Source organism: Kickxella alabastrina (assembly GCF_025024165.1).
Source record: "Kickxella alabastrina strain RSA 675 chromosome Unknown BX661scaffold_9, whole genome shotgun sequence".
NCBI classification, from domain to species: domain Eukaryota; kingdom Fungi; phylum Kickxellomycota; class Kickxellomycetes; order Kickxellales; family Kickxellaceae; genus Kickxella; species Kickxella alabastrina.
In genome coordinates, this window is record NW_026251480.1 from 216,389 (window position 1) to 243,705 (window position 27,317).

Genomic DNA, 27,317 nt, shown 5'->3' on the forward strand with positions numbered 1-27,317 from the left:
GTATATATCATAATTCGCAGCTATCACCTTGGTTGTCTGTGTATGCGACAACTAATGGCAATTAATTGAGGTAGGCACGATGTTGAATACATTCGAAAAAAAGGAATAAGGGCGAATATGTTTGGAGGCACTGTTGCTTTGTAAATTATTGTCCAAACCAAGTCTCGACTGTTGGCAAAGATGTACTCGCTTGTGAGAGTAAGTAGCGCGCCTTTTATTATAATTGCCTTTATGAGCTGACAGTGATGTCTTTCTCTCCATCGCTTCTATTTAACCCCCGCTTGCCATTATTGTCTAGTTTTACAATCTCCTTTTATCCATGTATTGAACATCTGTCTTTTATTTTTTATTTTGTTACTCTTTACAAATTTAGCTTTAAACAGAAAGCGTACATACTCTTTACAAGCACCATATCTGCAATCCAATTCACCTTAACGCCTAAAGGTAAGATGTTGAGAAAACCTTCTAAATCATCTATACAAGGTATGACGCCTGTACAAACCAATCATTTTAACCAGTATAAAACGCACAAGAGTTCGAGTTTTTACAATATTATTTCAAACAAAAGTGGCGACAAAATATATGGCTACAAAGATGACCTGTTGCATGACATGGTTGTATTTATCCAAAAAAAATACGGCAAATTGCTTAAATTGGAAGTGTGCTATTTAATTGGAAATCCTATTGATATAATTAATACTTTTGATATGGATAATGGTACATTTGAAAGTTTATTTAAAAAAAAACAGCCTATTGATATAATTAATACTTTTGATATGGATAATGGTACATTTGAAAGTTTACTTAAAAAAAATACATTTATTCTGTGCAAAACTGAAAAAAATGGCAAATTTGCCCTGCAAGCCGATATTCCCTTAGGTGTTAAAATTGAAAAAATATGTGGATCCAACTGGAAAAGATGCGAAAAAACGACCACGGATTATAAGAAATAATTGACCACACGGCATATATTGTCTTTCGTATAATTTTTTAGTTTAGTTTTTTACTGTGCATTTTAGTCGCAACTGTTAAAATATAAATTGTTAACCCCCTACTCATATTTATGACCACACACTCAAAAATTGCTGGCCTACTTCCACAACATATGTTGCAATGTAAATGCGCAGCTTTTTGTGATAAGATGGCACGTGTTTATTAAATATTTACTCGACAGCAGAATGAATGCTTTGTATATCCAAGTTTTCGTTTTTATTAAGCGCTATATCAAAGGTTGAAATGTTGCCCAATTAAAGCTGCAAAGTATTATTTCTCTGCTTTGACTCTACTTCACAAAATAATTTTTTTTAATTTTTTTAAAATAATACTCCTAAAAAGTTTTCATTTATTATTTTTCTCTTTTTCTTTTTCTTTACTATACATTTTTATAATTTTGGTTTACTTTATTATTTTATTGAATTATCAAAACGCATTTTGACGCACGCTATCATCACCAACACAATGGCTATATTACCCAAGGCTGCCAAGACAACTGTAAGTAAAATTATATTAAAAAAAGTAGACAAAACTACCGAGGAATACGCGTTTAAGAAAACAATAAAAGCAATGGATCCAAACGATGCTAGCGTACAATATCTCAAGTCGGCTCCCGAGTACAAAAATTTTATCAAGAGCAAAAACAGTACCAGAAGCGAAAGCTTTGATGATCTTAAGTCATCCCAAGTGTTTAAAAACTTGGTTGAAACCCCCAACTTTCTCGAGGTCAAAAAGCATCATAACCCTTCTACTACATATAAATTTTTTAAAAAAGGCAACAATATTATATTAAAGGGAAATAAAACTGACTCAATACTAAACATGCTTTTATTTCTTAAAGAAACGTATGATTTTACAGAAATTCAATATCGATCCGAACATGATAAGGCTGTGCCTATAAACATGAAAACCATAGAACAATTAGTAACAATAAAGTATGGAGAATTATTTTGTGAAACAACCAATTGTAATACTAAAAAGAAGCATGAATTTATGATTGTATTGGTCAATTATAAGGAAAGGATATCTAAAGATAAAAATAAACGAGTAAGTTTAATAAAAAAAACTAGATCTGCACTAAATTTTTCTGATATAAATATGATTCCACAAAAAGTGGCTATAAAGGCAACAAATGATAAATCAACCAATCATAAACCTCTTGAAATAAATATTGAGTTTTTTCCATAATAAATATATCCGAGTTGTCAAACAACATTGCATAACAATGCTAAGGTATAATAACTCGTTTATTTTTTGTTTAATAAAATTGAAGTATAGCCACTTTCCATTTGCTCTGCATTTATAGTTATTTTTGTAATTTATCAATCTTGTTTGTTTTGTCAAAAAAATTAAATCAATGATATTATTATTAGGAGGGTAGGTGCAAACTAGCCCAAAATCTCCGCTTTGCACTATTTCTCCCTAGCTAAAAAAAACAAATAAATTTTTCTACAATAAAATTTTTTTAATTATTTATGCAGCTTATTTGTAAAAACTTGATTTTGGGTATAAAAAATGGAATAGGAAAATACATATTAATTTTAACAGCTCGCTATTCTGTTTCTTGTTTGATGGTGACAAACATGTGGAATAAGACTACATAAAACGCGAATAGAGAGTCTAGCTTTTGTTTTCTAATTAGTTAATTTATACATTATCTGTCTGACATTATATAACAATAGTTTTTTGCTTTATACTATTGTTATATAAGAAGGGGGTGTAAAAGCTTTATAATCGGGAGTATAAACGGTTTCTCAAAGACAGCAATGTAGAGGAGATAACAAAAATATTAGCATATAAAACATATTAATAATTTATGTACAAAGGTGTACAAGTTATTGATTCCTGATACAGAAGAAAGAATTATTAAAAAATAATAACGAGTTTGAAGTGTACACATGTAGTTTGAAAATTTTCCATAACATTCTACTATGCTTACATTTTAGTCAGCAATACCCTTTATTTTATAGTGTTTTCTACTTATTAGAAAAATGGTTTCAATAAAAAATACATTAATCGGCATATTCAACTTTAATAATATCCTGTTTTCTTATCTTCCTAAAATTATTTTTGTGCATATATGCACTAAGGAAAAACACACGGGCTGCCTGCTGCAGCTGCGCCAGCAAAAACTATGTGTCGCACCACTCTAAGCAGACATGTGACTGAATAATCATATATAATTATAACCAAAAAATTCAACTTAAAGTGCAGCTTACGCTCAACCAAGATTGTACTCCAAAGCAAGGAGAAATATCGCCCGGCACAAAGCAAAACAAAAACTTTAATCGGCCCAACAAAACATGAGCATAAAAAGGAAACTCCCAAATGCGCACTTTTTTTACAATTGCTGTCAGACCGATTGCCGTGCTTCATATGGTCCTGCAACCAACATGGTTATAGCCAAATATTCCATTCGTTTTCTCCACCTGTACTCTCATTCTTACCCACTTTTGTTTGAAGAGAAAATAGAACAAAACAACATGCAAACAATGTTTACGCGTGAACAAATATACGCACATAGCCAAAACAAGCCGCACCGCTTACCTTTCAAAAGTAAGAAAAAGAGAACCTTATGCACAACTAGCCGGCATTGTTTAGCCGGAACACATAGTGAGCGACTTCAATATGGCCAATTATCTGCATGCTGCAAATATTGCAATAAACATTTGGAGTGTAAATGAGTGTGCCTTTTGCACATGTCGCTACGAATTTCAAATTGTTTTTAACCTTTCTAAGCAATCAAAATACACACAAGTTTCAATAGTGGTTGTAATATTTATTTACAATAATTGACATGCTTTTTATTAACCAAATAGCCTCAAAAAGCATAATTAAAGTTGCACGAACTAGCATAATATGCAGCTGCTGTTATATCAAAGCCACACTGCCCATATTCTATACTCTAGGCTATTTGCTTTAATCATTAAAATACAATAAACGCAACTTTTTGTCTTGGAATGTATTTAAAACGTAGTAAGATCATAGATGTAGCCGGACATAATATTGATTTGTTTTTAAGTGGCTATTACTTTTAATCCCAATAATTAAGGTACTAAAAAGCGAATGCTATTTCCTTGGAATCCTCGTCCGGTTCCTTATTTATACTAGCTGGAGACAGTGGACGCGGATGTATGCGTCTGAACAGAGAGGACTGTTGGACTCCAATTCTTGAGAAGAGCCGTTGACACTTACTTTCAAACAGGACGTTCCTATTTAATACAATAGGAGGGACTGTTGATTCCCTGCAGGAAAAGCACCGATGACACCAGCAATCAAACATGTTGCGTAACAATGTTGTCCATACACAATTTTAATAACAATTTGTCTGGTTGATTATGATTTAGCAATAACACCTCATGCGCTGAGTGCCTCTGCTATAACAGTTTGCATCATTATTTTTTTTACGCAGTTCCTCTTTAAAAACTGTCACCATATCAATATATATATGACTTCATAGGTAGAATAAACGTGTACAACAAACATTTATTTCACATGCACTACTTGTTAGAACTATAAATACAAAATAGTTAATGGCATGGCCCATGACCACTATCAAATTAATTCACCTATTGGGCATTTTTCTTGAATAAACACTAATACATGTAAAAATGATTTAAAATAAAACAAATTAACATAGGGCAATGACATAGCGTGCCACTAGCTTGTGACCAACAAAAAAACGCCCTGAGTTTCAACATTAAATATTTATGTATATATAAAAGCTATACTCGTGCTTGTATGTCACTTGTCCCAACAAACTCTTGCCCGCAAGAAATTAAGCAAACGCAAAATAATAATAAATACCAATAAAATAAAATCTGGCTCAGTTTAATAATTTTTCTTTATTATTCATCACATATCCTGACTACTTGATGGCACAAGAAAAGAAGAAAAATCCATATAAAAACAGTGATGGGAAGCAAAATATTCATCCACCATTTTTATTATTATTCACCATATACAACCCTTCTTACCACCATTATACTAAGCACATCTTATATTTTGTTAGAAAACTACTTCCAAACCACCATCTCAGTAAATACCATACCACCGCAAGTCTCAACTGCCACTCACAATGTCAAGTGAAGCACTCAGCACTGAACTCAATAATTTATTTGTTAACTTGGGTTCCAACAGCCTCATTGTCAAATCCTTCAAGGAATCATATTCGTACATTGAATTTACTAAAGACGGAAATGCCGAAAAGTTGGAAAACAGCCAGGAGTACAAACAGTTTATGACAAACACAGTGTTCAAAATGACTAAACAATTATTTTCTGATGTTAAGAAAAAGTTTGGCAAGTGAACAAATGTGAGAATTTCTATAGTGTATAGTATTTTGTACCTCTTTTTTTGTCACATTTATATTTTTTAGTGTCATTTTTTAAAAATAAAAAAGACAATATACAACGAAATACATCAATTAAAATTTTATTATTACTAAATTTGTCATAAATAAAAAACATTCTACGCGCTAGTAGTATTCCGACGCCCACGCTGCTTTGCACGATTGACCTGCACAGGCTCCGCCTTGACACTGTGATTATCACCAGAATGGCGCTTAATATTTATCAGCGGGTTGAACAAGGCCACGATGGTATTAATAGCTGTTGCGGCAGAAGACCTGTTTGAGCTCGCCGTATTGCTACCAGAGGCAGAAACAGAAACCAAGGGAGTGGTGGGCTGCAGCGGAAGCGGAAGAGAAAGAGAAAGAGAAGAAGATATAATTGAACCTTTCTGTGACTTGACAACAGTGCGTGTGGAGTAGAATTGCTTTGATGCGGCTGTATCTGGTAATATAGATCTTGTAGGGGAACTGGTGGTTGGCAGTTCGTAGTAAAAGTTAAATTCGCCACGATTGGACGCAAAGTTATTTTCCCTGTCAGACAGTTTCAACGGCATTGTAAACGGCGACCCAAATGTATAGTCCACGTTACCGCTTGGAACACGGACTTTGTCCAGATTTCCTTCCCGACTACCGCTACTAACATCAGCATTATTCTCTGATTTGGCCACCACTGAAATGCCGCGAATCTCCCCTGGCGTAACATCCACAACCCGGTGCTTTGTAATAACCGGAATAGCTCTCCGGTCCACCTCCATTCTTAAATACTTGCTCATTTCATGATGTATACTGAAATATTTTGAATCCGCGGCAATCCTCTGCATCCTATATCTCTCGTAATAAAATAAATCCGCCCAGCAAGTCAGAGACTTTCGAAACGAATGAAACAAAATGTCCACGAGTAATGCAAAGTCGCAGTGCTCTGGGTTGTTCAGCTGCAGGGTGCCCCATCCGAACTCGCGCACAAGGGATATTTCGCGTTTCTGGTCATATCTCTGAATGCTCACAGTGTCCGAGCGCATCACCAATGATTGTGACAATCGGGTAGCCACGGGCGCATAAGGGGAAATACTTTCCTCATTACTGCTGTTTTTCTCTGGCAGCTGGGTATCGTCGGCAGGCAGCAATATTGGTGTGGGGTTGGATGACTTGCGGTTACGGAATATTCCCTCCGTTATCATCACAGACCTGGACCTAACCCGGTTATGCTTCGAACCCAATGACCGCCAATCCGCCACACAGCCACGCCCAGGGCTCCTGCCTCCCTCCTCTGTCTTTAAATACTCTGGTAAACGCATCTTCTGCCATTCCTCCACATGTTTGCTGCCACAAATAAACAACGGCATTTCTCGCAAAATCCTCCTCCCAAACACCCGTACTTCCTCTGGGGATTCCCGCTGGGTACCGGGAATATCCGTAAAGTCAAATAATTTCGTCGGCATAATCAGCTCATTCACCTGGGAGTAAAACCGATAGGTGGTGTTTTTTAAAACTTGGTGGTCGGATTTCTCCATCGTGTCACTTTTGCCAATGGCCAGGAGGACACTGGTAAACTGGCCGAGGGCGCGGATCGCTTGGATGTCTATCTCGGAAATCACATCCATGGCGGTATCCACCCGGTGGCAATGCGAGTCGGTTTCTGAGCTAGAGTATACTGGCGGTGGGATCACGTAAATGACTGCATGTATATGTGCAGAATGAAATGATTTTTCCCTCCTCGGCCGCATCTCATCATCCAAGGTGTTCTGCAGCCGGCGTTCAATCTCCCAAGATATCTCATTGACCGACCCATCACTATCTATCCCGGCGTATCCACCAACTCAACACATAGGGGGGTTTCGTGGTCCTGGTCCTGCAGTTGTACGCGGCACCGCCGAATTTGCGTGGTTCCAGAAAGCGTGTCAAAAACGCAAAACGGATCCAACACAGCTTCTGCCACTATTACTGTGTCTTTGTGTGTGGCGGATGGCTGTGTGTAGATGGTTTTGTCGCCTTCGGTTAGTGACTGTATTTGGAGCGTGTGGAAGGAGTCGCAGATGGTCTGAAGGATTGTGGATTTGCCAACGCCGCGTCGCCCAGCGACTAGGAGATTGAATGATTCTGGTGCATTGTGGCGATGAGAGAGTCTGCGCTCGGCAGTGTGTCGAAGTGTCGATGCGTGGGTGTCGTCTTTGGGCTTGGATTTGAATCCAGCTGAGGCTGAGACTAAAGCTGAGGATGCGGTGGCAGGACGTTGAAGAGGTTGAGACATCGTAAAACAAAAAAATGAAGTGAAAGTTAATTAAAAAAGGTGTAGCAAGAGAGAGAGAGAGAGAGAGATAAATAAATAAAAATAAAATAAAAATAAAAAGTTTCTCTTTTTTGTCTTTTTAGGGTCGGAGAATAAATAAACAGGAAAGCCAAAAAAAGAAAGAATTGATGACAGATGATAAAAGAAAGTAAAATGAAAAATAAGAACAATCTGGTCAATGAAAAATTTTCTATTGTTCAAGTGAATTAAAGCAATGAAATTTTTTCTTCAGCATACATTCTGACAAGACATGCATAAGACAGAAAAAATAATAATATATTTTTTTCCTCATGTGTTGCATCAAATGGTAGTTTTATTTTATTTTAGGTGTTCATTTTTTAAAATGAACTATGGATATATAGATATACTTCCGAATACATCGTATATATTCACACATGTGCAAATAAAAAACATCAAGAGGTAAAAAAAACAATTAGAAAACCCACTTATATTTATATAATTCTAAATATCGCTCAGTTCATATCTACCTCCATGCACAAGATGCAATCTCCTCCGATGATACTTCCACAACTCCTCTCGATGTCCCACAGAAACCAAAGTGACACCATTTTCCACCAACAACCGATACACCTCTTCCTCCGCATGGATATCCAAAGAACTCGTACACTCATCTAAAACAGCAAACAATGGTTTGCACCAGAATACCCTACCCAGTGACATTTTCTGCTGCTCTCCGGGAGACAAAGCCTTGAGCCAAAACTGCACTGGGAATTCGCAATCAAATATAGACTTGTCCATGTAGTTATTTTCAGCAGCAGCAGTAGCAACTGCCTGTTTCAGCGTATCTATGATATGCGTCAGGTTGATCAGCGATAGTAACTGGGTGATATCGGCGTCCGAGCACCAGGTATTAGAATATTCACTGCTGCTGTCATTGTTGTTGTTGTTGTTGTTGTTGTTGTTGTTGCTATTGCTGCTGCTGCTGCTGCTGAAAGTGGTAGTACAGGGGTAGGTGATCTGTGCGCGGAGCGAGCCAGCGATAATGTATGGTGTTTGCGGAAGGAAAAACACAGCTGGAGAAGAAGAAAAAGAAGAGGAAGTACCGGTGGAATTGGCGCGGTATGGAAGCTGGACACAGCCATGCGAGGGCGCCAGAGTCCACAGAGAGCGCGCAAAAGGGATGTCTTGCCCACACCATTAGCGCCCGTAATAATGAGCGACTCTCCAGGACGAATAACCAGATTCAAGTCCCTGACAAGCGGTATACCACCAGGCGTGCACACCGTCAGGCTGTCGGCAACCAATTGGTCTTGTTGCTGTTGTTGTTGTTGTTGCTGGGTTTGGCTGTATTCTTCTCCATTCTCCGTCCGCATCGGCGGCGGCACGTACCGGTTATCATTCATTCCATCGATTTCCTCCCACAACTGCACAATACGAGCAGTAAATCCCGCCACATCCGTCAGCTTCCTTGTCTGCTCAATGACCACAGAAAAGCGGTAAATAAGATAAAGCGACACAAACGCATTCAACTAATAATCCCACTCATCTCCGATCCAGATTTATCATCATATCGACCCATGAAGATCGGAATAGCAATGATAACGTAGGAAACCGTCGAACCCAAATATGAAAACACCTGGGTAACCATGGACAACCAGAATTGACTACCCAAAAGCCGCCTTTGCACAGTGGCCACTGCGTGTAGGTTTGCGTCAATCGCTTGTTGTTCGCGAGATTCGCCAGAGAAAAACGCAATGGATTCAGCAAACTCCGCCATGCGCAAATGCGCAAAGCGGAAATCACCCTCGGCGCGTTCCAGTAAGTAAACCTGGCGGATAACAGGGGGCATAGCGCATCTGGAGATAAGAACTCCGAGAACAAAGTAAAAGTAAATAGATAACGGGCCGATCACCCCGGACATCGCCCAGCACTTAACAGTGTAGTAGGCGATTAGGAATGGGGCAATCAGGAGCTCCGGCAGTATGGTGGCCAGGGATCCAGTAAGTCGCTCGATATCCTGGGTCACCCGCTGATCCGGGTTGTCCACGAGCCCGCGCGATACCACAGGATAAAGCACCCCGGCAGACACGTAGCTCCGGTGGGTGTACGCAGTCAGTGCCACGCGCATATGTACGCCCAACAGCCCCGACAGCAGCGCAAGCGCCGCCTGACATGCGCCAGCCAGGGCCACAATAAGGAAGCAGCGAACAAGCAGAGGGAAAAAAGCAGAGCGGTCGCGGTCGCCCAAGACACGGTAGAATTCCGAAGGCAATTTACCAGAGTAGTAAAAAACACCCTCGGAGGCAAGTTTGGCGCTGAGCAGTAGGAGACAGCGCAGGGCGATGCGCCCGCCGGATTGGTGCAGGACATGGGCGATACGCCGGAGTCGCCGGAAAAGCAGGAGGTTGACTGTATATTGCTGCGACGTTGCTTTTTCTGTTTGCTCTGGTGGCATTGCGGCTGGAAGCAGCGGTTCTGTTGCTGAAGAAGAAATAGTGGCGGTGTTTGTTGTGTGGCCGGGTAAATCAACGTGGTGTGAGTCAATTGTCCCGTCGGCTGCGTGGATCCGACGGTTTGTTTGTATTCGGCTGTGTGTGACAGGCTCCATTTCAAAATTAGACAAGAGAGGAGGGGAGCCGCTCATTCAAGACAACAGGACAAGACAAGACAAGAAAAGAAAGTGTAATAAAAGGGAGAAAGTGAAAGGGGTTAAAAAAATCCAAATACTTTTTATTCTTTTTTAACAGTTGGCTGACTGGTGGGGGGTGGTTGACTTTCTGCTATTGCCAGCTTCTCGACACACAAATAAATAAATTAAAATAAAAGCTGGATAGAGAGAGGGATGGAGAAAAAAAAAAGAGAAAAAAACCCTGCAGCTAGGCAGGGAGGGGGCTTTTATCCACACATTAAAGTAGCTCAGGCGATGCGACTTTGTTGCATGACCTCACGCATAAAATTTTCAAGAGAAGAAAGAGACGTGCGTAAATTAATTTTTTTTTTTCCTGCTCAATATTTTTGTCCTGTTCAATATTTGTCTTCACAAGGGCAATCACAGCCCGAAATCGGGCATTCCCGATGTGTCGCGAACCAAGACCGCATATGCGACACATGGCCGCCATGTCCACAGGTCTGGCACCACGAGAACCAATGGGCAAAGTCGCCCCCAAGAGCCACGCATTCCTCGACGGAAGCATTCGGGGCGACAACCGGGGTGCCCAGGGTCATCCGGCAGACAACACAGCGCGGCAGTCTATTCGAGCAGCCGGGGCACGATGTGATGACCAAATGCGACTGGCTCTGCTGCTGGGAGTCCTTCGGCCGCTGCTGCTGCTGGCCAATGCCAGCAGCCGCCACGAGCCCGCTGGAGGCAGCGCCGCTGTTCTTGTTGCCGCCGTGCACGGCGCCGATGCCGGGGCCCGCAGCAGGCTCGGACGCAGCAGAGGCATCGGCATCGGCCATCGACAGGCCGCGCTGCTTAACATCGTAGCCCAGGGCCTGGTGGCAGAAGGTGCAGCGCACGTCGGCCGGCCGCATCGCGATCTCGTCGGTCGTGCGCGACATGCGCGGCAGGCCCTTGTCCTCGCGCGCATTGCCGCGCGCAATGTCGAACAGGCAGCGGGTCGTGAACATGCGCCATTTGTTGAGCAGGTGGCGGTAGGCGTAGATCCACTGCTCGGCCGGATCCATGCGCTGGGCATCGTCGGGGTCAAACAGCGCCGCCAGCGCGGCCGTCTGCACGTCGCCCGTGCGGTCGACGTAGGCCTGCATGATCAGGCGGCCGGCGCCGCCGACGCCCGTGATGGCCAGCGCGGCCATGTACCCGGACCTGACGGCGCGCCGGCCCTCGCGCACCACATACGCCATCAGCTGCGCGTCGTCCAGGTGGCGCAGCGCCAGCGCCAGCCGCATGGTCAGCGGCTGCGAATGCATGGCTGCGAGCACCTGCATCCAGTCGCGCGTCACAAGGAACGTGAAGATCATGCGCAGGTGCGGGCTCTGGAAGATGTCGCTGGCCGCGCCCTGCACGCCGTCGCTCCCGCGGCTGTGCGCGTGGCCCGGCTCGGGCTGCGGCTCGGCCAGCTGCGCCTTGAGCATGAACGACAGCAGCTTCTGCTCCTGCGCGCTGCTGCGCTCCAGCGCCAGCATCGCGCGCGCGGCGTCGCCGTAGACAAAGGCCGTGCCGGCCGCGGCCGCGTGGTCGTCGTTGCGCTCGAGCTCGGCGATGTGCTGCTCGCGCAGGTGGCCGGCCAGGTCCCAGCCGCAGAACACCAGCGCCAGCGCGCGGTTGAAGTTCAGCCGCGACCGCGGGTGCACGCGCGCGTCCAGCGCCTGGCCGACGCCGCCGCTCTTGCGCAGGTACGCGGCGTGGTGGCGCCGCAGCCGCAGCCGCAGCACGTCGTGGACGCCGTAGAAGCTGACGTCGGCGCGCGGCGCCACAAGGAACGCGCCGCTGAGCCGCCGGATCTCCGCGTCGCGCACCCAGCGCCACAGGTCGCGGTGGTTGATGTGCGCGTTGGCCTCGGGGCTGTTGCCGTAGCCGCGCGCCGCGCGCTGGCGCATCAGCGCGAGGATGTCGCGCGCGAGCGGCGAGTGGGCGTGCGCGTGGGCGTGGGCGTGCGCGTGGGCGTGCGCGGCGTGTGCGCGTGGTGGCCGGCGCTGCTGGGCGCGAACGCCGGCCTGCCCGCCGGCCCCGCCGGCCCCGCCGGCCCCGCCGGCACGCCCGCGTCCAGCACCAGCTCGCGCACCTCGGGCACGGCGGCGTGCAGCGCCGCCATCTCCGCGTCCGACGCCGGCGCGGCGCCCCGCAGCGCGCTCCAGTTGTTGGCCACGGCGATGTCGCCGCGGCCGCTGATCTCGGCCACGCGCGGCACGGCCAGCCGCGCGCCGCGCAGCGCGCCGTCGGCGCCGCACACCACCATCTGCTCCGCGCGCAGCGTCGCCGCGGTCGTCGCCACGGGCACCCACAGGAACGCGGCGCCGCCCACCAGCGTCGTCGACGCATGCGCCACGTCCACCTGCAGCCCGGCCGGCGCCGCGGCGCCAATGTCGGCGTCGCACATGCTGCGCGCGCACTCGGCCGCCTGGCCGGGCCGCACGGCGCCCAGCGACGCCACGCGGCCGGCCAGAAACTCGCTGACGTTGTACACGCGCACAGAGTCGGCCGCCATGGCCGCAATCATGCCGCTGCGCCGCGGCGAGTACGCAATGCGCTGCTGCCGGCCCTCGCTGCCGCCGCCGCCGCCGCCGCCGCCGCCGCCGCCACCAGCAGCCGGCGCCCCGGTGCTGAATACGTGCAGCGGCCGCAGCTGCCACCGCAGGTCCCAGATGCCCGCGTGGCCGCGCCCGTCGGCTGCCAGGTACCGCAGGCTGTTGAACGGGTCGAAGTGCACATCGTACACCAGCGGCGCTGCGCCCTCGGTGGTCTGCAGGACGAGGTTGGGCGTGTCGCGCACGCCTCCGCGCAGGTCGAACAGCCGCACGACGCCGCGCGACTGCCGCGACGCCACAAGCAGCGCGTCGGCCGACCCCGGCACCCACGCGACGCTGGTGACGCCGGCCGCGGCGTCGCCGGGCTCAGCCCCCGCCACATCAACAGCGCCGGCGTCCTGGCTCCACAGCGACGCCGGCCGGCTGCCCCCCAGCAGCCGCCGCACTTCGCCGCCCTGCCGCACATCGTAGATCCGCAGGCTCGACAGCCCGTCGCGCTGCTCAAAGCCGCACGCCAGCGTGTCCGTGTGCGCCGGGTTGAACGCCAAGGCGCGCGTCGCCCGCCCGGTCTCCGCGTAAAGGACTGCGCGGCTCGCGTGCTCTTCGCCCAAGAATTGCAGCTCAACTTCGCCCGTGCGGCTGCCGGTCGCCAGGATGCTGGCCTTGGCTGATGGATGCGCTGTTAGCGCCGTCACCGCCTGCCGCGTACTGCGGAACTCGGACGCTTGGAAAAACGTGCCCGCTTGCGCCTCCGACCCTGTGCACATGCGGAATATGTGCACGCCTGCGTCGCTGCCCACTGCCACCTGGCTCTTGAATTCGGGCTGCACCCAGCACACCACTGGCACCGGTGGGACCGCCGCTGCCATTTGTCGCTGATGAGGAGTTGTGAGTGAACACGTGTGAATGGGTGTGAATGGGTGTGAATGGGTGTGAATGAGCGTGAATGAGTGTGAATGAGCGTGAATGAGTGTGAATGAGTGTGAATAAAGGTGAATGAGTGTGTGTGCGAAAGGAAAAGAAATTCAGAACGAGGGGCGAAGAACGAAGAGCGAGGAGCGGGGAACGGAAATACAAAAAAGAGCTTTTAAATTGAGCGCGGTTAAAGTTGAATTGTAATTGTAATTAGAATTAGAATTGGTAGAGACAAAACCAGCTAGCTGCAGCAGGGAATGGAAGAAGAAAACGCATCAATGCGCTCACAGCCTTAAAACTACATTTTGTGTACACTCAAAAAGAAAAAAGAAAAAAGAAAAGGCATAATATATGCCAGCCAATCAAATCACCTGCCAGAAAAATAAACACCACAAACCTTCATTATACACGGTTGCTGAACCCGAGCCTGAACCTCCTGAAACTGCACCTGCGTTGGCACCTGCCGCAGTGTCTTGACCTTCAACCGAATCCAGTCCATGTTCTTTTTTGTTATGTTTCTACAATAACTTACAAATCCAATAAACAATACTTTTCAGCACTTTCATTTACCAAAAAAACAAACCAAAAAAACCAAAAAAAAATATATACCAAGCGGCCCTTCAAATGATATCAACCGTATCAATTCACACATCACACATCACATATCACATATCACATATCACATATCACACCACACCACACCACACCACACCACACCACCACACCACACCACATCACATCACGTCTTTTCCCGACTTTGTCATTAAGCAACAGCTTAATTATTTGATATAAATGTGAAAATATGAAGAAATATAAAATAAAAAAGAAATTAAAATGTCAGAGTTAAAGAAAAAAGAATTCCATCACATTCATTACCACGACCCGCCTGTCGAATCATCATCAATTCCCAAATCCATCGACCCCAACACAACTTCATCTCCATCCTCCCACCCCTCAAGGAGTTTCTTGCGCACATCACTCATAGACCCCTCCATGGTAATCTCACCAGCACCACTGTCCACCGGTCCATCGCCACTACCGTTGCCATTATCCTTCACAGTTTCATCTTTCCGAGCCTTGCTCGACTTATCGCGGTTGCTCCGCCGTCTGGACTCATGTCCACGGCTTCTCCCACTTCTTCTATGCGACCCGCGCCTCTCATCCTTGCTGCGGCTCCTGCTCCTACTAGCACTCCTGCTGCGACTACGGCCGCGGCTGCGACTGCGGCTGCCGCTGCTGCTGCGGCTGCTCCGGCTGCTGCTCCGGCTGCGGCTGCGGCTGCGGCTGCGGCTGCGGCTGCGGCTGCGGCTCCTGTCTCTTCTGCCAGAACGCGACGACTGGCCACGCTTACTGCGGGTGCTATGGCTGCTCTTCCGACGAGACCTGTCCTCAGGCGACCTGCTCCGGCGACGGCGGCTGCTCCTCCCACTCCCTCTCCTTCTCCTCTCGCCCTCACTCTCACTGCCGCTCTCCGCCTTCTCGGCACCCTTGATCGGCTCCAAACTAACCCGCGACCGAGGCACCCCCTGTTTACTCAAAAACTTGCGCAGCCCGTCGCGCTCAGGCACATACGGATCGGACTCATGCTGGTCATTATTAAGTGTGCGCCCCACTTGGTTGCCCAAAACTTCCATTACGCGCGAAATAGATTTGGGTGTCCCTACGATTTCAACCACGCGCTCGCGACTGTCGGAGATGCGCTCGCGATAGACGTAGACCCGGCGAGCTGCGCAGATTACTCGTGTGTTTATGAGCGTTTCACTTTTCTGTCCGATTATTGCCCCGCATGTTTTGTGCGGCAGAAGGAGCCGGATCGGGATAAACGGCTGATCTGTGTCGACCTCCTTGGTCCCGCGCCCGCGGGTTTGCGCCGGGTAATCGACATGCATGCCCTGCGAGATAAAGTGCTCGGCCAGCTTCTTGAACGCCTAGTTGATCCAAATTAACGCAATGTGTATAGGAAAAGGAAGAATAAAAAACAGGGAAGATAAGCTTGTGAACCAGAAACAGATGAACACTGATGAAAACGGGGGACGAGAGAGAGTAGAAGCAGAGAAATGGATAGAGAGAAATGTAGAAGTCCAAATGTAGCAGCAGAAATAATGGAATGGAAATGGTTTGACGAGCCTTCTGTTTGCTGCTGGTCCGTTCCATCAGCTCTCTTGAAGATTGAAGGAGGATGAGGAGGAGGATGAAGAGGAGAGGGGGTAGAAGGAGGGATGATTTCGGTGGAGCAGCGGCCACAGAATGAGAAAGAAAGGGGGAGGGAGGTTGGACTTCTTTGCTTTGCTTTGCTTTGGAAAACAGCAAAATTCAGCCAGCCAGGCAGGAGGGTGGGCGTTCTTGGCTGGACGAGTGGACATTATCAAAAAATGATGGATATAGAATTAAAGCCTTCAATGCACCCTGGGAAAACATACTTCGATGGTCTCCCATCGCTAAAAAAAAAAAGCCACAGAGCTTCCCAACCAATCCGAGGTAAGGCCACCTAAATAAAAAGGAACAAAAAAAGCCACACAAACAAACACATGACAGACGAAACCAAGGAACACAAAGCAAGCAGCATCCCATCAGCTTACCTCAGCAACGTTTTTCACAGAGCCACGGACGACCAGAATGCGGTCCTGGCGGTCGTTCGTCTCGTTCGAGATGCGCAGGTCGACCAGCGGCACCGCCTTGCGCAACTTCGTCAGATGCGCACCACGGAGCCCAATAATAATGCCTCCGTCCTCATACGGGAACACGCAGCGCATACTGACCTTATCGTCGTCAGAGTCAGCATCAGCGTCAGCGCCAGAATTCTTATCTTTCTCCTTCTCCTTCTCCTTCTCGCGCTCCTTGGATACCGACCGCGAACGCGACCTGTCGCGACGCTTATGCCGGCTGCTGCGCGCATTACGCCCGCTGCGGCTCCGTGACCTGCTCTCATTATCACTACCGCGCGATCGCCTGTCGCTTCTCCTGTCATTGCGCCTATCACTCTTCCGGTCAGCCTTACGCATAAGCGACCGAGACCGCGAGCGCGAGCGGCTGCGGCTGCGACTACGGTGGCTAGTGTGGCGGCTACGGCTGCTGCGCCGCTGCCTGCTACTTTTTGAGGACCGCGACTCGCGCTTGTCTCCACGCCGCCCATCGCGCGAATCCACATCCTCGCCATCCTCGTGGTTGGCGGGTGGCTCGGGCGATGCGCCGGGGGTGCGTAGGATCCCGGGATCCTCCATGTTGACGTCGGACGCCGCGTAAATGCCGCCAGTGTCGACTGAGCTAGTGCCTAAAAGCATGTGCAGCTCCTCAAGCTCGCTCTTTTGCTCGTTGGTCGAGACCGCTGCTGAGGCGGGCTTGGCTGCCCCGCGCTTGCTCTGGTAGTCAGAGAGCGAAAACCGCTTTGGTTCTTCGTTCATCTCGCCCTTTAAATTTAATTGATTTGGTCCTTTTTCCCTGAGATTCAACCGAATAAATAATAATAAAAATAACTGAATAAATGAATGGATGGATAGATGATTGCTTGCAGCTAATAAATTTCAATTTTAATGAAACACAAAACAAAAACACTAAAATATCACTGAAAATCGCACCACTTTAAGCACGCGCAGACATTGAATTGGGGAGCGCAGAAAATATGCAGCTCATAATATTGCCTCTCATTTCGGCTCACTTTACGACAATCCAACCAGAAACGGCTCGTCATAAAAACTTCGCAAAATGCTGGACCAAGCATAAAAATAAATAAAAATCGTCAAACTCATTTAAAGCCATTTAAAGCCATTTAAGAGCCGAAAGAATATTTGTCAAATTTTCAAGTTTCCACTTTTCTTTTGGTAACGTGCAACAAAATAAGCAGCAAAGGAAATGTAAAAATATAATATTTGTCTGTGTTTTGTTTGTTCGTTTGTGTGGGGGGAAGGGCACTGATAATGATGATAATGTTGCTTCCAGGCTTCAGGTCATCAGCCATCTTATAAAATTGGTTTTCTTTTCTGTATACTGGCAACCACCATTACCATCCCCCCCCCACACACACACAGGTGTTCCCCACACATACATTCAATTTTTCTAAATTTTAATCTAACTAATGTATTTTTTGACCGTTTGAGTTGACTGAGAATGTGGACATTTAAGTAGATCCAAGCTGTTTTTTTCGTCTTCTTTTGTTTTGCTTCACTTTTTCATTTATTTTGACTATTATTTTTTATTTAATTGCGTCTTTAGCTCAGCTTATACTTTTACATACTCTTTCTTTATAATGATGTACATGGACGGACCCACGCTGCGCCAGACGACAAAACAACCAGCCAGGGTCAATGGCCGCAATACAACCAACATTGAAATACCCAGTGATATACCAGAAAACTTGTCAGATATTGAACTAGGTACGCCATTCGCACTCTAATTTTTTTACTCTGTCCATGTCTAAAACACTCATACACAAAGAAATAAATAAAGAAAGCAGGTACTCCAGGATCGACTTTAATAAAACCTGAAATATTTTTCTTTCATTTTTCGCAAATTAAAAAGCGTGTTTGTATTGAGCAAGCCGAAAACACTAAACAATTTTTTTGGATTATTTACTCTGAAATACAACTCTTTAGAAGCGGTAAGCGACTCCGAGCACCTTTACATTATATCAGCAGGCAAATACCATGACAATGACAACAGCGACAATGACAACGACAGCGACAGCGAAGAAGGCCCTTTCAATGTCGAAGAGAGCACAGTGACCGCGGAATCACACAGCCCAGCAGCCGACAAACAACCTGCCACTGCAGCTGTATCTACAGCCAAGAACCCCAGTGATGCCATCAAAGACATCCTCACTTTGAGACTCGTATTTCCCGCGGAGGACGGCGGCATGTTGATTGGAAAGAATGGCCGCCATATCATAAAGCTCAAAGAATCAACTAGAGCCAACTGGTTTATCACTGCAAACAGCAGCAACTTTGAGGACCGCATTGTTGTTATTCGCGGAACCATTGATAACATCGCGCATGTAAGTCACCAATCCTTTTTCATGCATTTGCACTTTTGTTTCTTGTATCTTTTTGTGCTGGCCTTGAATTAAGGTCGAAAAGACGCAGTACTTGCATTCTTTGTTTTATTTCCTAATACGCAGTAACGCAAACATTTTATTTTCCAGCACATAGCCACAATTCCATATTTGCAAATACTACCTTTTCACTCACTTGCTCACTCACGCTTACGCGTGCTCTATCACTGCTACTAAGAACATCTCTTTCAAAATAATACCATTCTTGACACTTAGGCCGTCCACACACTGGCAGAACACATTAACCACGAGCAATCCGTTGGCGAAAAGGACACGCCACAGCAGCAGCAAACCATTCTGTCTCTGCGCTTTTTATTCCCCACAAAGGTCATCGGCTTCATTCTCGGCTCCGGTGGATCCCGCATTGAAAAGCTGCGCCAAATCTCAGGAATCAATCGGGTGCACATATCCAACACTGCCATCCCATTCACACACGAGCGCATAGTTGAAATCACCGGAACCGATGACGGATTAAGGGCGGCCGCCACAGGCCTTCTCCAAGCCACAGAGTCCGAGTTGACCCGCATGCAGGATGCGGCGACGCTATACAAGCCGACGAAAAATGGACTGAACCTGTTTTTGGCGCAAGAGAAAATTTTGATTGGCGGACCTGGACCAAGTAGGAGTGCTTTGGATGGTGACCATAGTAGGAAGAGATCGCGGTCGGCGTTGGTTGTCGAGCAAAAAGACAGTGCGCAGGGCGCGTATTCAGGCGGTAAGCGGTTGCGCAGATCATCAGACAATGCTGAGAGTCGTGAGTCGCCCACAAAATACATTTGGCCAACCGAACGGTCCCCCATGCGCGCCAAAGATGGGCATGACACAAGCAGCAGCAGCAGCAGAAATAGCAATGACAATGGCAGATATAGTCGTGGAACTGAAGAAAAACTTGTTATTCCGGACTTTATTGCTGGTCGTCTTATTGGCCGCAACGGCTGCCATTTGGAAAGAATAAAGTCCGACAGTGGTGCCAGTATACATCTGTCGCCACGAGTGCGCAACATGCCTGACCGCGTGGTAACTATCATCGGACTGTCGGATGAAGTGAGGAGCGCTCGCAAGCTCATTTCGAAAACCATGCGCCACTTTGAAGACAAGGAGGTTTAACGACCAAGCTTGGGAACAAATATTATTATTTTTTAATTATTAAATTTTTGCATTTATAAGTTCATATATGTATATCAACTGGATATATTAATTATAATTGCATATATGTTACTATTCGTGCAAAAACACATGACATACCAAGACTTCTTTTTTAGGCTAATTACAATGCTTGTAATAGTACTTTTAATAAAAAACAATTCCTTATTTATTCGATGCTCCGGAACAGAGTGTTCGCGTACGCAGGATGGCGCTCAATCAGCAGATCAACAGCATCCTCAATGGATTGGCACAGGTTAACGATCCGCAGGTCCCACTTGGCAGAAACAGTCTCGCGGAAATGCATCGGCGGCTGCTGCTCCTTGGCATGTCTCTTGAGCGAAGATATGGCGGCCGCAACCTCCTCGACCTCGTGCGCGCCCTCAAAGGTGATGACGCCGTCAATCTGGTCGATGCGGCCCTTCATTCTGCCCTCCGCAATCATCCGTGAGCACGTCATCTCGGCCTCGTCAGCATCAATGCCCAAAGACCGGCCTAGATTCTCAAACTTCATGTTCGTGTACAGCGACGACAGAACAAACACATTGTGCTCGCGAACGGCATGCTCAAGAATGCTTACCTTGTCCTGTGGGAGCTGTGCACGCTTGCCGAATTCCTCGAGCTTGGCCGGCCTGACCAGTCGCTTCAAAACCATGTTCTCTAGGATGCCGAACGACGGCAGCGTGGACGCCAGCTTCTCGCGGTGCAGACTAGTCAACAGGCGCATCTTCTGCGGGCCGGCATCCGCCAGGACCGCGCACTGGATAGCTGATTCCAAGAGCTTGCTCTGCTGAGAAACGTCCTTCAGGTCCGACTGGCTGACGTTGCGGTATGCAGTGGCAGCGTCAATATACCTGTGCGTCAAGCTGTAGATTTCGGCCTGGACACTGCGGTACCAGATTATCTGCGCAGCGTTGTTTACTAGGGGGGCAACCGCGGCCGCACGAGTCAGTGCCTGGAACGCTTGTTCCGTGTTCCCTGATTTGACATAATACTCCATGACCCGCACGTAAACTTCAAACTTGGCCCCAATGTCAACAGGTTTTTGCAGCTGATCAAACCGAATTTCGCGCAGCTCGCGTGCTGCATCCTCCCAGCTCTCGCCGGCAACCAAAATGGCCGCCATAGCCAGGCGCGCGGCGATAATAACGCTCTCGTAGGCCATCGACCGCTGTTGGATTCGACCCAGCAGGTGGCGAATGACGTTTTTCTGCACATTCTGGCCAAAGCTTTGTTCGTTCTTGCTTACAACAGCGACAATCTCAGCCAAAAGCGCTGTCGAGGTCCCTGGGTTGACCTTCTCGTTGAGGCTGGCGTCGACAAGCGCAATAAGCAGCTGCTCCGAGGATCCGCTGCTGCTTATGGTCTCTGCTAGCTTGCTGCCAATGAAGCTGTGGACAATTTGCTGGACGTCGGATACGTCACTGCTGCGGAGAAGCCCGAATATCTCGGTGGCGAGTTGGTCAGCCTGATTACTCATGGTGGGTTGAATTTGGTAATGTGTAATGTTATGAGCTATTTGAATGCAAATAGAAGAAAAAATGCGGGTGCTTGTCGATTGGAAGTATAATAAAAACAAAAGAAAGTGAAAAGCGTGTCAGCTTTTTGCTTCATAAAATAAAGGCTGCGGGTGTGTGCTTTTTACAAAGACTGCGCCCAGCAAAGCTACACCAAAAGAAAAAATGAGGCTATATCCTGTAAATCGACATCCTTCCCACAGATCGAATAGCAACCTGAAAGGTGTTTAGAAACTAGTGGCAATAGACCACTATCACTATGGTTGACGGTATTAATCAGTTCGCTGCTTCTTTTGAAGAGAAGAGGCAGGGGCAGATGGATTCTTGCGCACACGCTTGGTCTTGGGCTTGGGTAAAGTCTCAGGTGTCGCTGCAGACGCGGATTCAGCCAACTCTGACGATGTCTTTTTGCATAAAAAAATGGGTTTCGAAAACCCCCCACATAAAAAGCTGGACTTTTGCTATAAATGTCTGAAAATTCCAAAAATCCATTTACACCAGTGTAATTAAATAAAATCTACTAGCACGTGTTTACTCTTCTATTGGCTGTATTTTTGGGGGGCTGGCTCTCCCCCACCCCAGCTGGAGTAGGTGTGGAGTTGGACGCGCAATGTCAACAAAGTAACCCGGCTATTCAAGCTTTTTGCATCACCAACAAGGGCTGGCACACCACCGTCGGTAAGGTCGAGACCGCATTGGCCCATGCAGGGTCAAGGTCTTTGGATCCCGACAAGTACATCGAATACCTTTTGGAGATGCACAAGGCTGAATAAGTTTTCAACGAGTTCTACCAGAAAACCGTGGCCTGGCATTACACCATTACCACCAATGGTGCTGATTTGTCCATCCCACTGTATCACAGGCTCCATTACCTTGCATACAAAGCCCAGAAGAAGGCTGACGCGTACTATGCCGCAGCGACGCCTTCCAAGTCCAGCCAAGATCATATTCAACAAAAAGCATAAGTGCAGAGTCAAAAGAATCAAGCTCATATTCAAGACCCAAGCGACAGCTATTTCTGCGACACAGCCTGAACAAAAGGTCCCAAGAATAAAGGTCAAGCTCAAGCTTTTCGCTGATACTAATCTCCAGTCGGTCGATTAACATGGTTGTGATGGAAACTTTTCAGAAGCTCTATGCATAAGTAAACAGGAGGATAATTTCCGTGAAAAGTAAAAACTGTGTCAGCTGCTAAAACAAAGTACGTGTGTACCTTGTCTTTTCTTTTCTTTTCTTTTCAACATCAGATTGTCTTTCATTTTTAAAATACAAATCTTGCACTCATTCGTTGTCAATTTATAACTGCCATTAGATTTATTTTCATATTCTTTATTGCTTTTTTATAATGTCTGACACTGGAGATCACTCGGATCTATTTGTCATTTCGAACACTCCGGGCGATGAGCCCGAGAACAACAGCACCCAAGGGCCGCAGGCGGGTGCTGATGAGCCGCCTCGCACTGATGACGAAGAGGAGCACAATCACGAAGAAGAGAATGATGAGCACGAGGACGAGCAAGTCCGTAACAACAGTCCCAGCCCAAGCCCAAGCCCCATTCCGTCGCCAGTCAAACCGGCAAAGACAAAGGCACCAAAGCAGGTTGCCAGCGCGCCTATCGTTGGCAAAAAGCGGACCCGCAAGAATACCCAGGAGAGCAAGAACGTCTCTGCCGACCAAGAGAGCGAGGACATCAACCTCCATGTAGATGCCGACTGGTCCGAGGACGAAAAGGAGGAGAGAGACTTGAAGGAGCCCCCGGCCAAGCGCCTTGCGGCCGCCACCGAAAGCAGTGGTCCTGTAACGGTCAAGAAAGTCATCGCTAAGCATCTCGAAAACTTTGTCATCCGCGCAGTGGTCACTCGCAAAGATGTTGATGTCATTTTCGAGCACGAGGAGGGTGCCAAGGAGAAGCTCGAGCAAGATACTGGCGCCCAGATAACCATTATCGCCGGCAAGGATGACCCCGACATCGTTGTTGACCGCGTCCTGGTTATCAAGGGCCATATTGCCAATGTGGCTGCTGCTTACAAGGTGATTACTGAAGGCATGCTGTCGATCAAGAAAAAAGCGGCAGCTGCCACCAGCGCTGCAAACCAGGCTTCTTCTGAGAAAGAGGCTGCAAAGGACGATGAGACCTGCGCTGATGCCGCTGACGACGACGAAGAGAGCGCTTCCAAACACGGAGGCGACGCAGCAGGTGACGAGTCGGTTACTAAGGACGCTGCCGCTACCGACAAAGACAACGCCTCCGGTAGTGGCAAGCCCGCCGCTGAGAAGAAGCGTAGGAATGGAAACATTGACCGAGTCACGCTGCGCATGTTGGTTCCACACAAGTGCGTGGGCAGCATCATGGGCCATGGCGGCAAAACCATTAACCACATCCGCGACAGCTCGTCCGTCAGTATCCACACTTCCGAGCTGACGCTCCCACAGTCCTCGGAGCGCATTGTCGCCGTGCTGGGCACCCCGGTGTCCATTGAAAAGGCCATTTCTCTTATTGCTGAGGCCCTGACTAAGGACATGATCTCGTATAACAGCCCCGACTACTATGTGCCCGCTGCCCACCTCCCGTCGGCGATGACGGTCGAGACCAACGTTCGCAAGCGTAAGGACAACAAGCGCACGGGACATGGTCATAACGAACAGTACGCCGCCAACCGTAGCCACTCGAGCAATCGGGGCAACGGGTTCCGCCAAAACAGCAACAACAACAGCGCCGCCAACAATCATGCCAATCACAGACAGGGAGGCGGTTACGCGCAGGTCAGGCAACCTAACTATGCTGGCGGCAACATTAAGGGCAATGCTTCTGGTCCAGGCAACAGCTTTGGATTAAACAATAACCCGGGCTCCAGCCGGTTCAACCCGTACGGCGCACCCAGCCCCAACCGCAACGAAAAGTTTGGGCGGCACAATGATCGCCAGAGCGCGCGCAACCGCGTCTCCGGCATTGTGAGCCAGGTCAACCGCATGCCTGTCGGCGCTAACGGTGCCCCTCAGGGACATGCGTCAAATCAGTATGGCAGCAATTACCGCATGAACAGCCACTCGAACAATGCCCGGCCGCTGTTGACACCAGCCATGTCATACAACACATATGTCGTTCCGCCGACCACCACGTACCCAAATTATGGCCCGCACAGCGCTGGTAGCAACATCAATGGCGGCAACATGGGTAGTGGCAACATGGGCGGCGGTGGAGGCGGAGGCATGCCTGGTGGGCGCTATGGCGGCAGTGGCATATCTCCCGTCTCTCCTGCCCAGCCGCTCGTAAATGCCTACAACAACAACTACAATGCTGCACCCGCGCCCGCGCCCGCACCTGCGCCCTACCAATTTGTGGCACCGGTACCTTACGGTTATCCATCCGCACCCGCCCAGAACATGTACAACAGCCGCCCCGCGCCACCTGCCGGTGCCTACCAGCCGCGGCCCTATAATTCGAGAGGTAGCAACCGTCCCCCGATGCAGCAGCAGCACCAACTTCCGAGCCAACAGAATCAGCAGCAACACCAGCCGCATCAGCATCAGCAGTCGCAACAGTATCATCAGCAGTCACAGCCACAGCAGCAGCCGAATCAGCAGTACCAGCAGCAGCCACAGCAGCCTCTAAACCACCACCAACAGAACCGCCACTTCCAGCCGCCAATGGGTATGGGCAGCACGGGTCCAGTGGGACCCGTAGGGCCGGTGGGTTTGACAGCCGGAGGACCCCCACCTCCCGTTGCGGGCCAGACGATCCAGCAGATCTACGTTCCTGGGGACAAAGTTGGAGCGGTCATCGGCCGTCGCGGAGAGACCATCCACGAGATCCGCCAGTCCACCAATGCTCGTGTTGACATTCAGGACTCGGCGCAGGGCGCAAAGGAACGGCTGATCGTCATTACCGGCGGATACGATCAAGTGCACTCGGCATATTATATGATCAAGAACAAAATTGATATGGCGCGGCCGTCATTGACGCGGCCATGAGTAGCTCGCTTTTTATATCGCCCTTGATTCCTTTGCTCCTTGTGCTTCAGCACTGCTCTGATTTTTTGTGCCTCCCACCTCTCCAATTCCTCCTTTATATTTTTATATCTCCATGTCCTTTTTCCAATGTCTGCCCAGCATTTCTTCATCTCGTTTTTTGCAGAATGCTCCTTTCCTTGCTTTGCTTATCCCAGCCTATCCCAGCTTATCCCAACATATCCCAGTCCTGAAACCATTTTGGAGTTTTTTTATTTCCTTTGGTCCACTTTGTCACTCACAGGTTCCTTTGAGGTAAGAAGTTTGCACATGCCCATCTATTCGCCATTTTAATGCTTTAAACCCGCAAAGCCAGATACGAATTTGTCATTTTGCATCATTTGCACGATCCACTTGGTATTCCTGTACATGTATATGTGCATTCGCCCACCATCTCATTTGCATTACCATTGTCATTGCTATTGCGCTCAATTCCTCTTTTGTGTCTTCTATTCCATTTGTTTCGCCCAACTTGTAGTTTATACCTGTAGCTTTATGCTTAACCCTTGACTTTGTTCAGGCATACAATGCAACTACAAACATTTATCTATTTTTACCGCCTACCTCATGGCTGGTTGGGCGTGTTCTTGTAACACATCTCAATTTATTCAACTGTCCTTGGCACGAAGGCTTTCAGACATAGACTTTGTTCCGCGTTTCCCACCGCTTGTCATTTTCCTTGTTTGCTTGCGCGCGCCGATGCAATGCGGGGTTGCCGTGTTTTGCCCGGGCTAACTTGTTGCTAGCGTGGCTTGCAGCTTTTTGTCGACTCTCCAGATTGTTCATTGGCGGACCTCAGACCAGTCTAACCAACGCGAACATTGGTGCATTCGTGTGTGATTGGTGTCCGCACGGCTTATGTGCGTGCGTGAAGCTGTGTCGCGAGTGCGTTTGCAATACCTTGGACCAGCACCATCTCTATTTACTTGTGGAAGTTGAATTATATTGCGGCCTTCGATGTCCTTCCCATGAGTGCCCGACAGCCCAGTGCGCCAGGTACTTTTTTACATACGGATAGTCAGCTTGGACGACAACCCAGCTTGTCTCTTTTATATTATTTTCTGGGAGTCAGGCTGAGTTCACATCTTTCATGCTGACGGGTGTTTTTTGCTTCGTTTGACCGCCGTGCGTACCATTCTCGATGGAAATTTTCTTTTCTGAAATTTTTTTGGTTATCAATCTCCTTTTCACTTATAAAACTGTCCTTACGAACCCACGTGCCTCAAGCCGGGTATTTGCCGCATTATCTTTGTATTGTATTCAGTGTCTTTTATTTTTGCAATATTGAACATGAAGTGTACATGTTTTCATTGCAATTATTATCTCCTGCGTGTTTTCACACTACAAAGGGACTGAGCTGCAGTGTTACGAGTAAACGTGTTTAAGTCTTAGAGACATCATTTGATAGACGAACACATAAATAAATAAATATTAATTGAAACTTGATCACGCGTTTTCGCGTTATGGCCACCACATGTGCGCGTTTAAGCGCGCTTCATGGCTAGAATGAAGTGCTTGTGAAGACGCCCGCGAGAATACAGACTCTGGGTCCAGTTCAAATACAGCTCCCAGGCTCTATATGCGTCTTCGCCAAGCTCCATCTCGATTTGGCGCTTGGCCGCGCAAAGTCGGTTGCACCATACCGCTGTGGTCGTCGCGGCGTCTGTCGTTAGGCTCTCCATCTGGATAACCTCAAATCCTGCCCGCTGCAGCTCACCCATCACTTGTTCAACACTGATAAGCATGCTCGTGTCTGAACCGGGTTGAATGTACCGCTGGCGGAACCAATGGTACCACCAGTGCTCTGACCACTCCTCTTCGCCCTGTATTTTAAACCCATCGCCGTCCTCGGGCCGATTGTTGTCGCTGTCTCCCATGATCGACTGTTG

General features: G+C 48.0%; 11 protein-coding genes across 11 annotated transcripts; 4 read left to right on the forward strand and 7 right to left on the reverse strand.

The window, feature by feature from the left end:
• BX661DRAFT_181388 (uncharacterized protein) lies at window positions 1-1,044 on the forward strand. Its single transcript, XM_051535696.1, has one exon. It carries the CDS (start codon window positions 246-248, stop codon window positions 951-953), a length of 708 nt encoding a protein of 235 aa, XP_051392124.1. The 5' UTR covers window positions 1-245; the 3' UTR covers window positions 954-1,044.
• Window positions 1,045-1,331: 287 nt separating this feature from the next.
• Window positions 1,332-2,270, forward strand: BX661DRAFT_181389 (uncharacterized protein). The gene has a single exon (XM_051535697.1). The coding sequence runs from the start codon at window positions 1,459-1,461 to the stop codon at window positions 2,179-2,181; it is 723 nt and encodes a 240-aa protein (XP_051392125.1). The 5' UTR covers window positions 1,332-1,458; the 3' UTR covers window positions 2,182-2,270.
• Window positions 2,271-5,410: 3,140 nt separating this feature from the next.
• Window positions 5,411-7,343, reverse strand: BX661DRAFT_99986 (uncharacterized protein). Its single transcript, XM_051539659.1, has one exon. It carries the CDS (start codon window positions 7,066-7,068, stop codon window positions 5,464-5,466), a length of 1,605 nt encoding a protein of 534 aa, XP_051392126.1. The 5' UTR covers window positions 7,069-7,343; the 3' UTR covers window positions 5,411-5,463.
• Window positions 7,344-7,918: 575 nt separating this feature from the next.
• On the reverse strand, window positions 7,919-10,423 carry BX661DRAFT_181391 (ABC transporter transmembrane region 2-domain-containing protein). Its single transcript, XM_051535698.1, has 3 exons — window positions 9,196-10,423; window positions 8,786-9,121; window positions 7,919-8,720 (listed from the first exon to the last, which is right to left on the reverse strand). The coding sequence occupies exons 1-3, from the start codon at window positions 10,234-10,236 to the stop codon at window positions 8,094-8,096; spliced, it is 2,004 nt and encodes a 667-aa protein (XP_051392127.1). The 5' UTR covers window positions 10,237-10,423; the 3' UTR covers window positions 7,919-8,093.
• Window positions 10,424-12,270, reverse strand: BX661DRAFT_181392 (uncharacterized protein). The gene has a single exon (XM_051535699.1). The coding sequence runs from the start codon at window positions 12,150-12,152 to the stop codon at window positions 10,617-10,619; it is 1,536 nt and encodes a 511-aa protein (XP_051392128.1). The 5' UTR covers window positions 12,153-12,270; the 3' UTR covers window positions 10,424-10,616.
• A 2,277-nt stretch (window positions 12,271-14,547) lies between these two features.
• BX661DRAFT_100000 (uncharacterized protein) lies at window positions 14,548-15,769 on the reverse strand. Its single transcript, XM_051532376.1, has one exon. It carries the CDS (start codon window positions 15,602-15,604, stop codon window positions 14,588-14,590), a length of 1,017 nt encoding a protein of 338 aa, XP_051392129.1. The 5' UTR covers window positions 15,605-15,769; the 3' UTR covers window positions 14,548-14,587.
• Window positions 15,770-16,168: 399 nt separating this feature from the next.
• On the reverse strand, window positions 16,169-17,246 carry BX661DRAFT_181397 (uncharacterized protein; the record flags this gene model as incomplete). The annotated part of the gene is made up of 1 exon (XM_051535700.1): window positions 16,169-17,246. A coding segment is annotated over exon 1 (826 nt), but the record flags the coding sequence as incomplete, so codon positions are not given.
• A 672-nt stretch (window positions 17,247-17,918) lies between these two features.
• Window positions 17,919-19,880, forward strand: BX661DRAFT_204949 (uncharacterized protein). Its single transcript, XM_051538579.1, has 3 exons — window positions 17,919-18,085; window positions 18,305-18,702; window positions 18,976-19,880. Exons 1-3 carry the CDS (start codon window positions 17,959-17,961, stop codon window positions 19,864-19,866), a joined length of 1,416 nt encoding a protein of 471 aa, XP_051392131.1. The 5' UTR covers window positions 17,919-17,958; the 3' UTR covers window positions 19,867-19,880.
• Window positions 19,881-19,966: 86 nt separating this feature from the next.
• BX661DRAFT_181399 (uncharacterized protein) lies at window positions 19,967-21,636 on the reverse strand. The gene has a single exon (XM_051535701.1). It carries the CDS (start codon window positions 21,380-21,382, stop codon window positions 20,072-20,074), a length of 1,311 nt encoding a protein of 436 aa, XP_051392132.1. The 5' UTR covers window positions 21,383-21,636; the 3' UTR covers window positions 19,967-20,071.
• On the reverse strand, window positions 21,537-22,621 carry BX661DRAFT_100152 (uncharacterized protein). Its single transcript, XM_051532377.1, has 2 exons — window positions 22,166-22,621; window positions 21,537-21,880 (listed from the first exon to the last, which is right to left on the reverse strand). The coding sequence occupies exons 1-2, from the start codon at window positions 22,409-22,411 to the stop codon at window positions 21,692-21,694; spliced, it is 435 nt and encodes a 144-aa protein (XP_051392133.1). The 5' UTR covers window positions 22,412-22,621; the 3' UTR covers window positions 21,537-21,691.
• A 143-nt stretch (window positions 22,622-22,764) lies between these two features.
• On the forward strand, window positions 22,765-25,392 carry BX661DRAFT_170561 (uncharacterized protein; the record flags this gene model as incomplete). The annotated part of the gene is made up of 1 exon (XM_051533633.1): window positions 22,765-25,392. One exon carries the CDS (start codon window positions 22,765-22,767, stop codon window positions 25,390-25,392), a length of 2,628 nt encoding a protein of 875 aa, XP_051392134.1.
• Window positions 25,393-27,317: the final 1,925 nt, after the last annotated feature.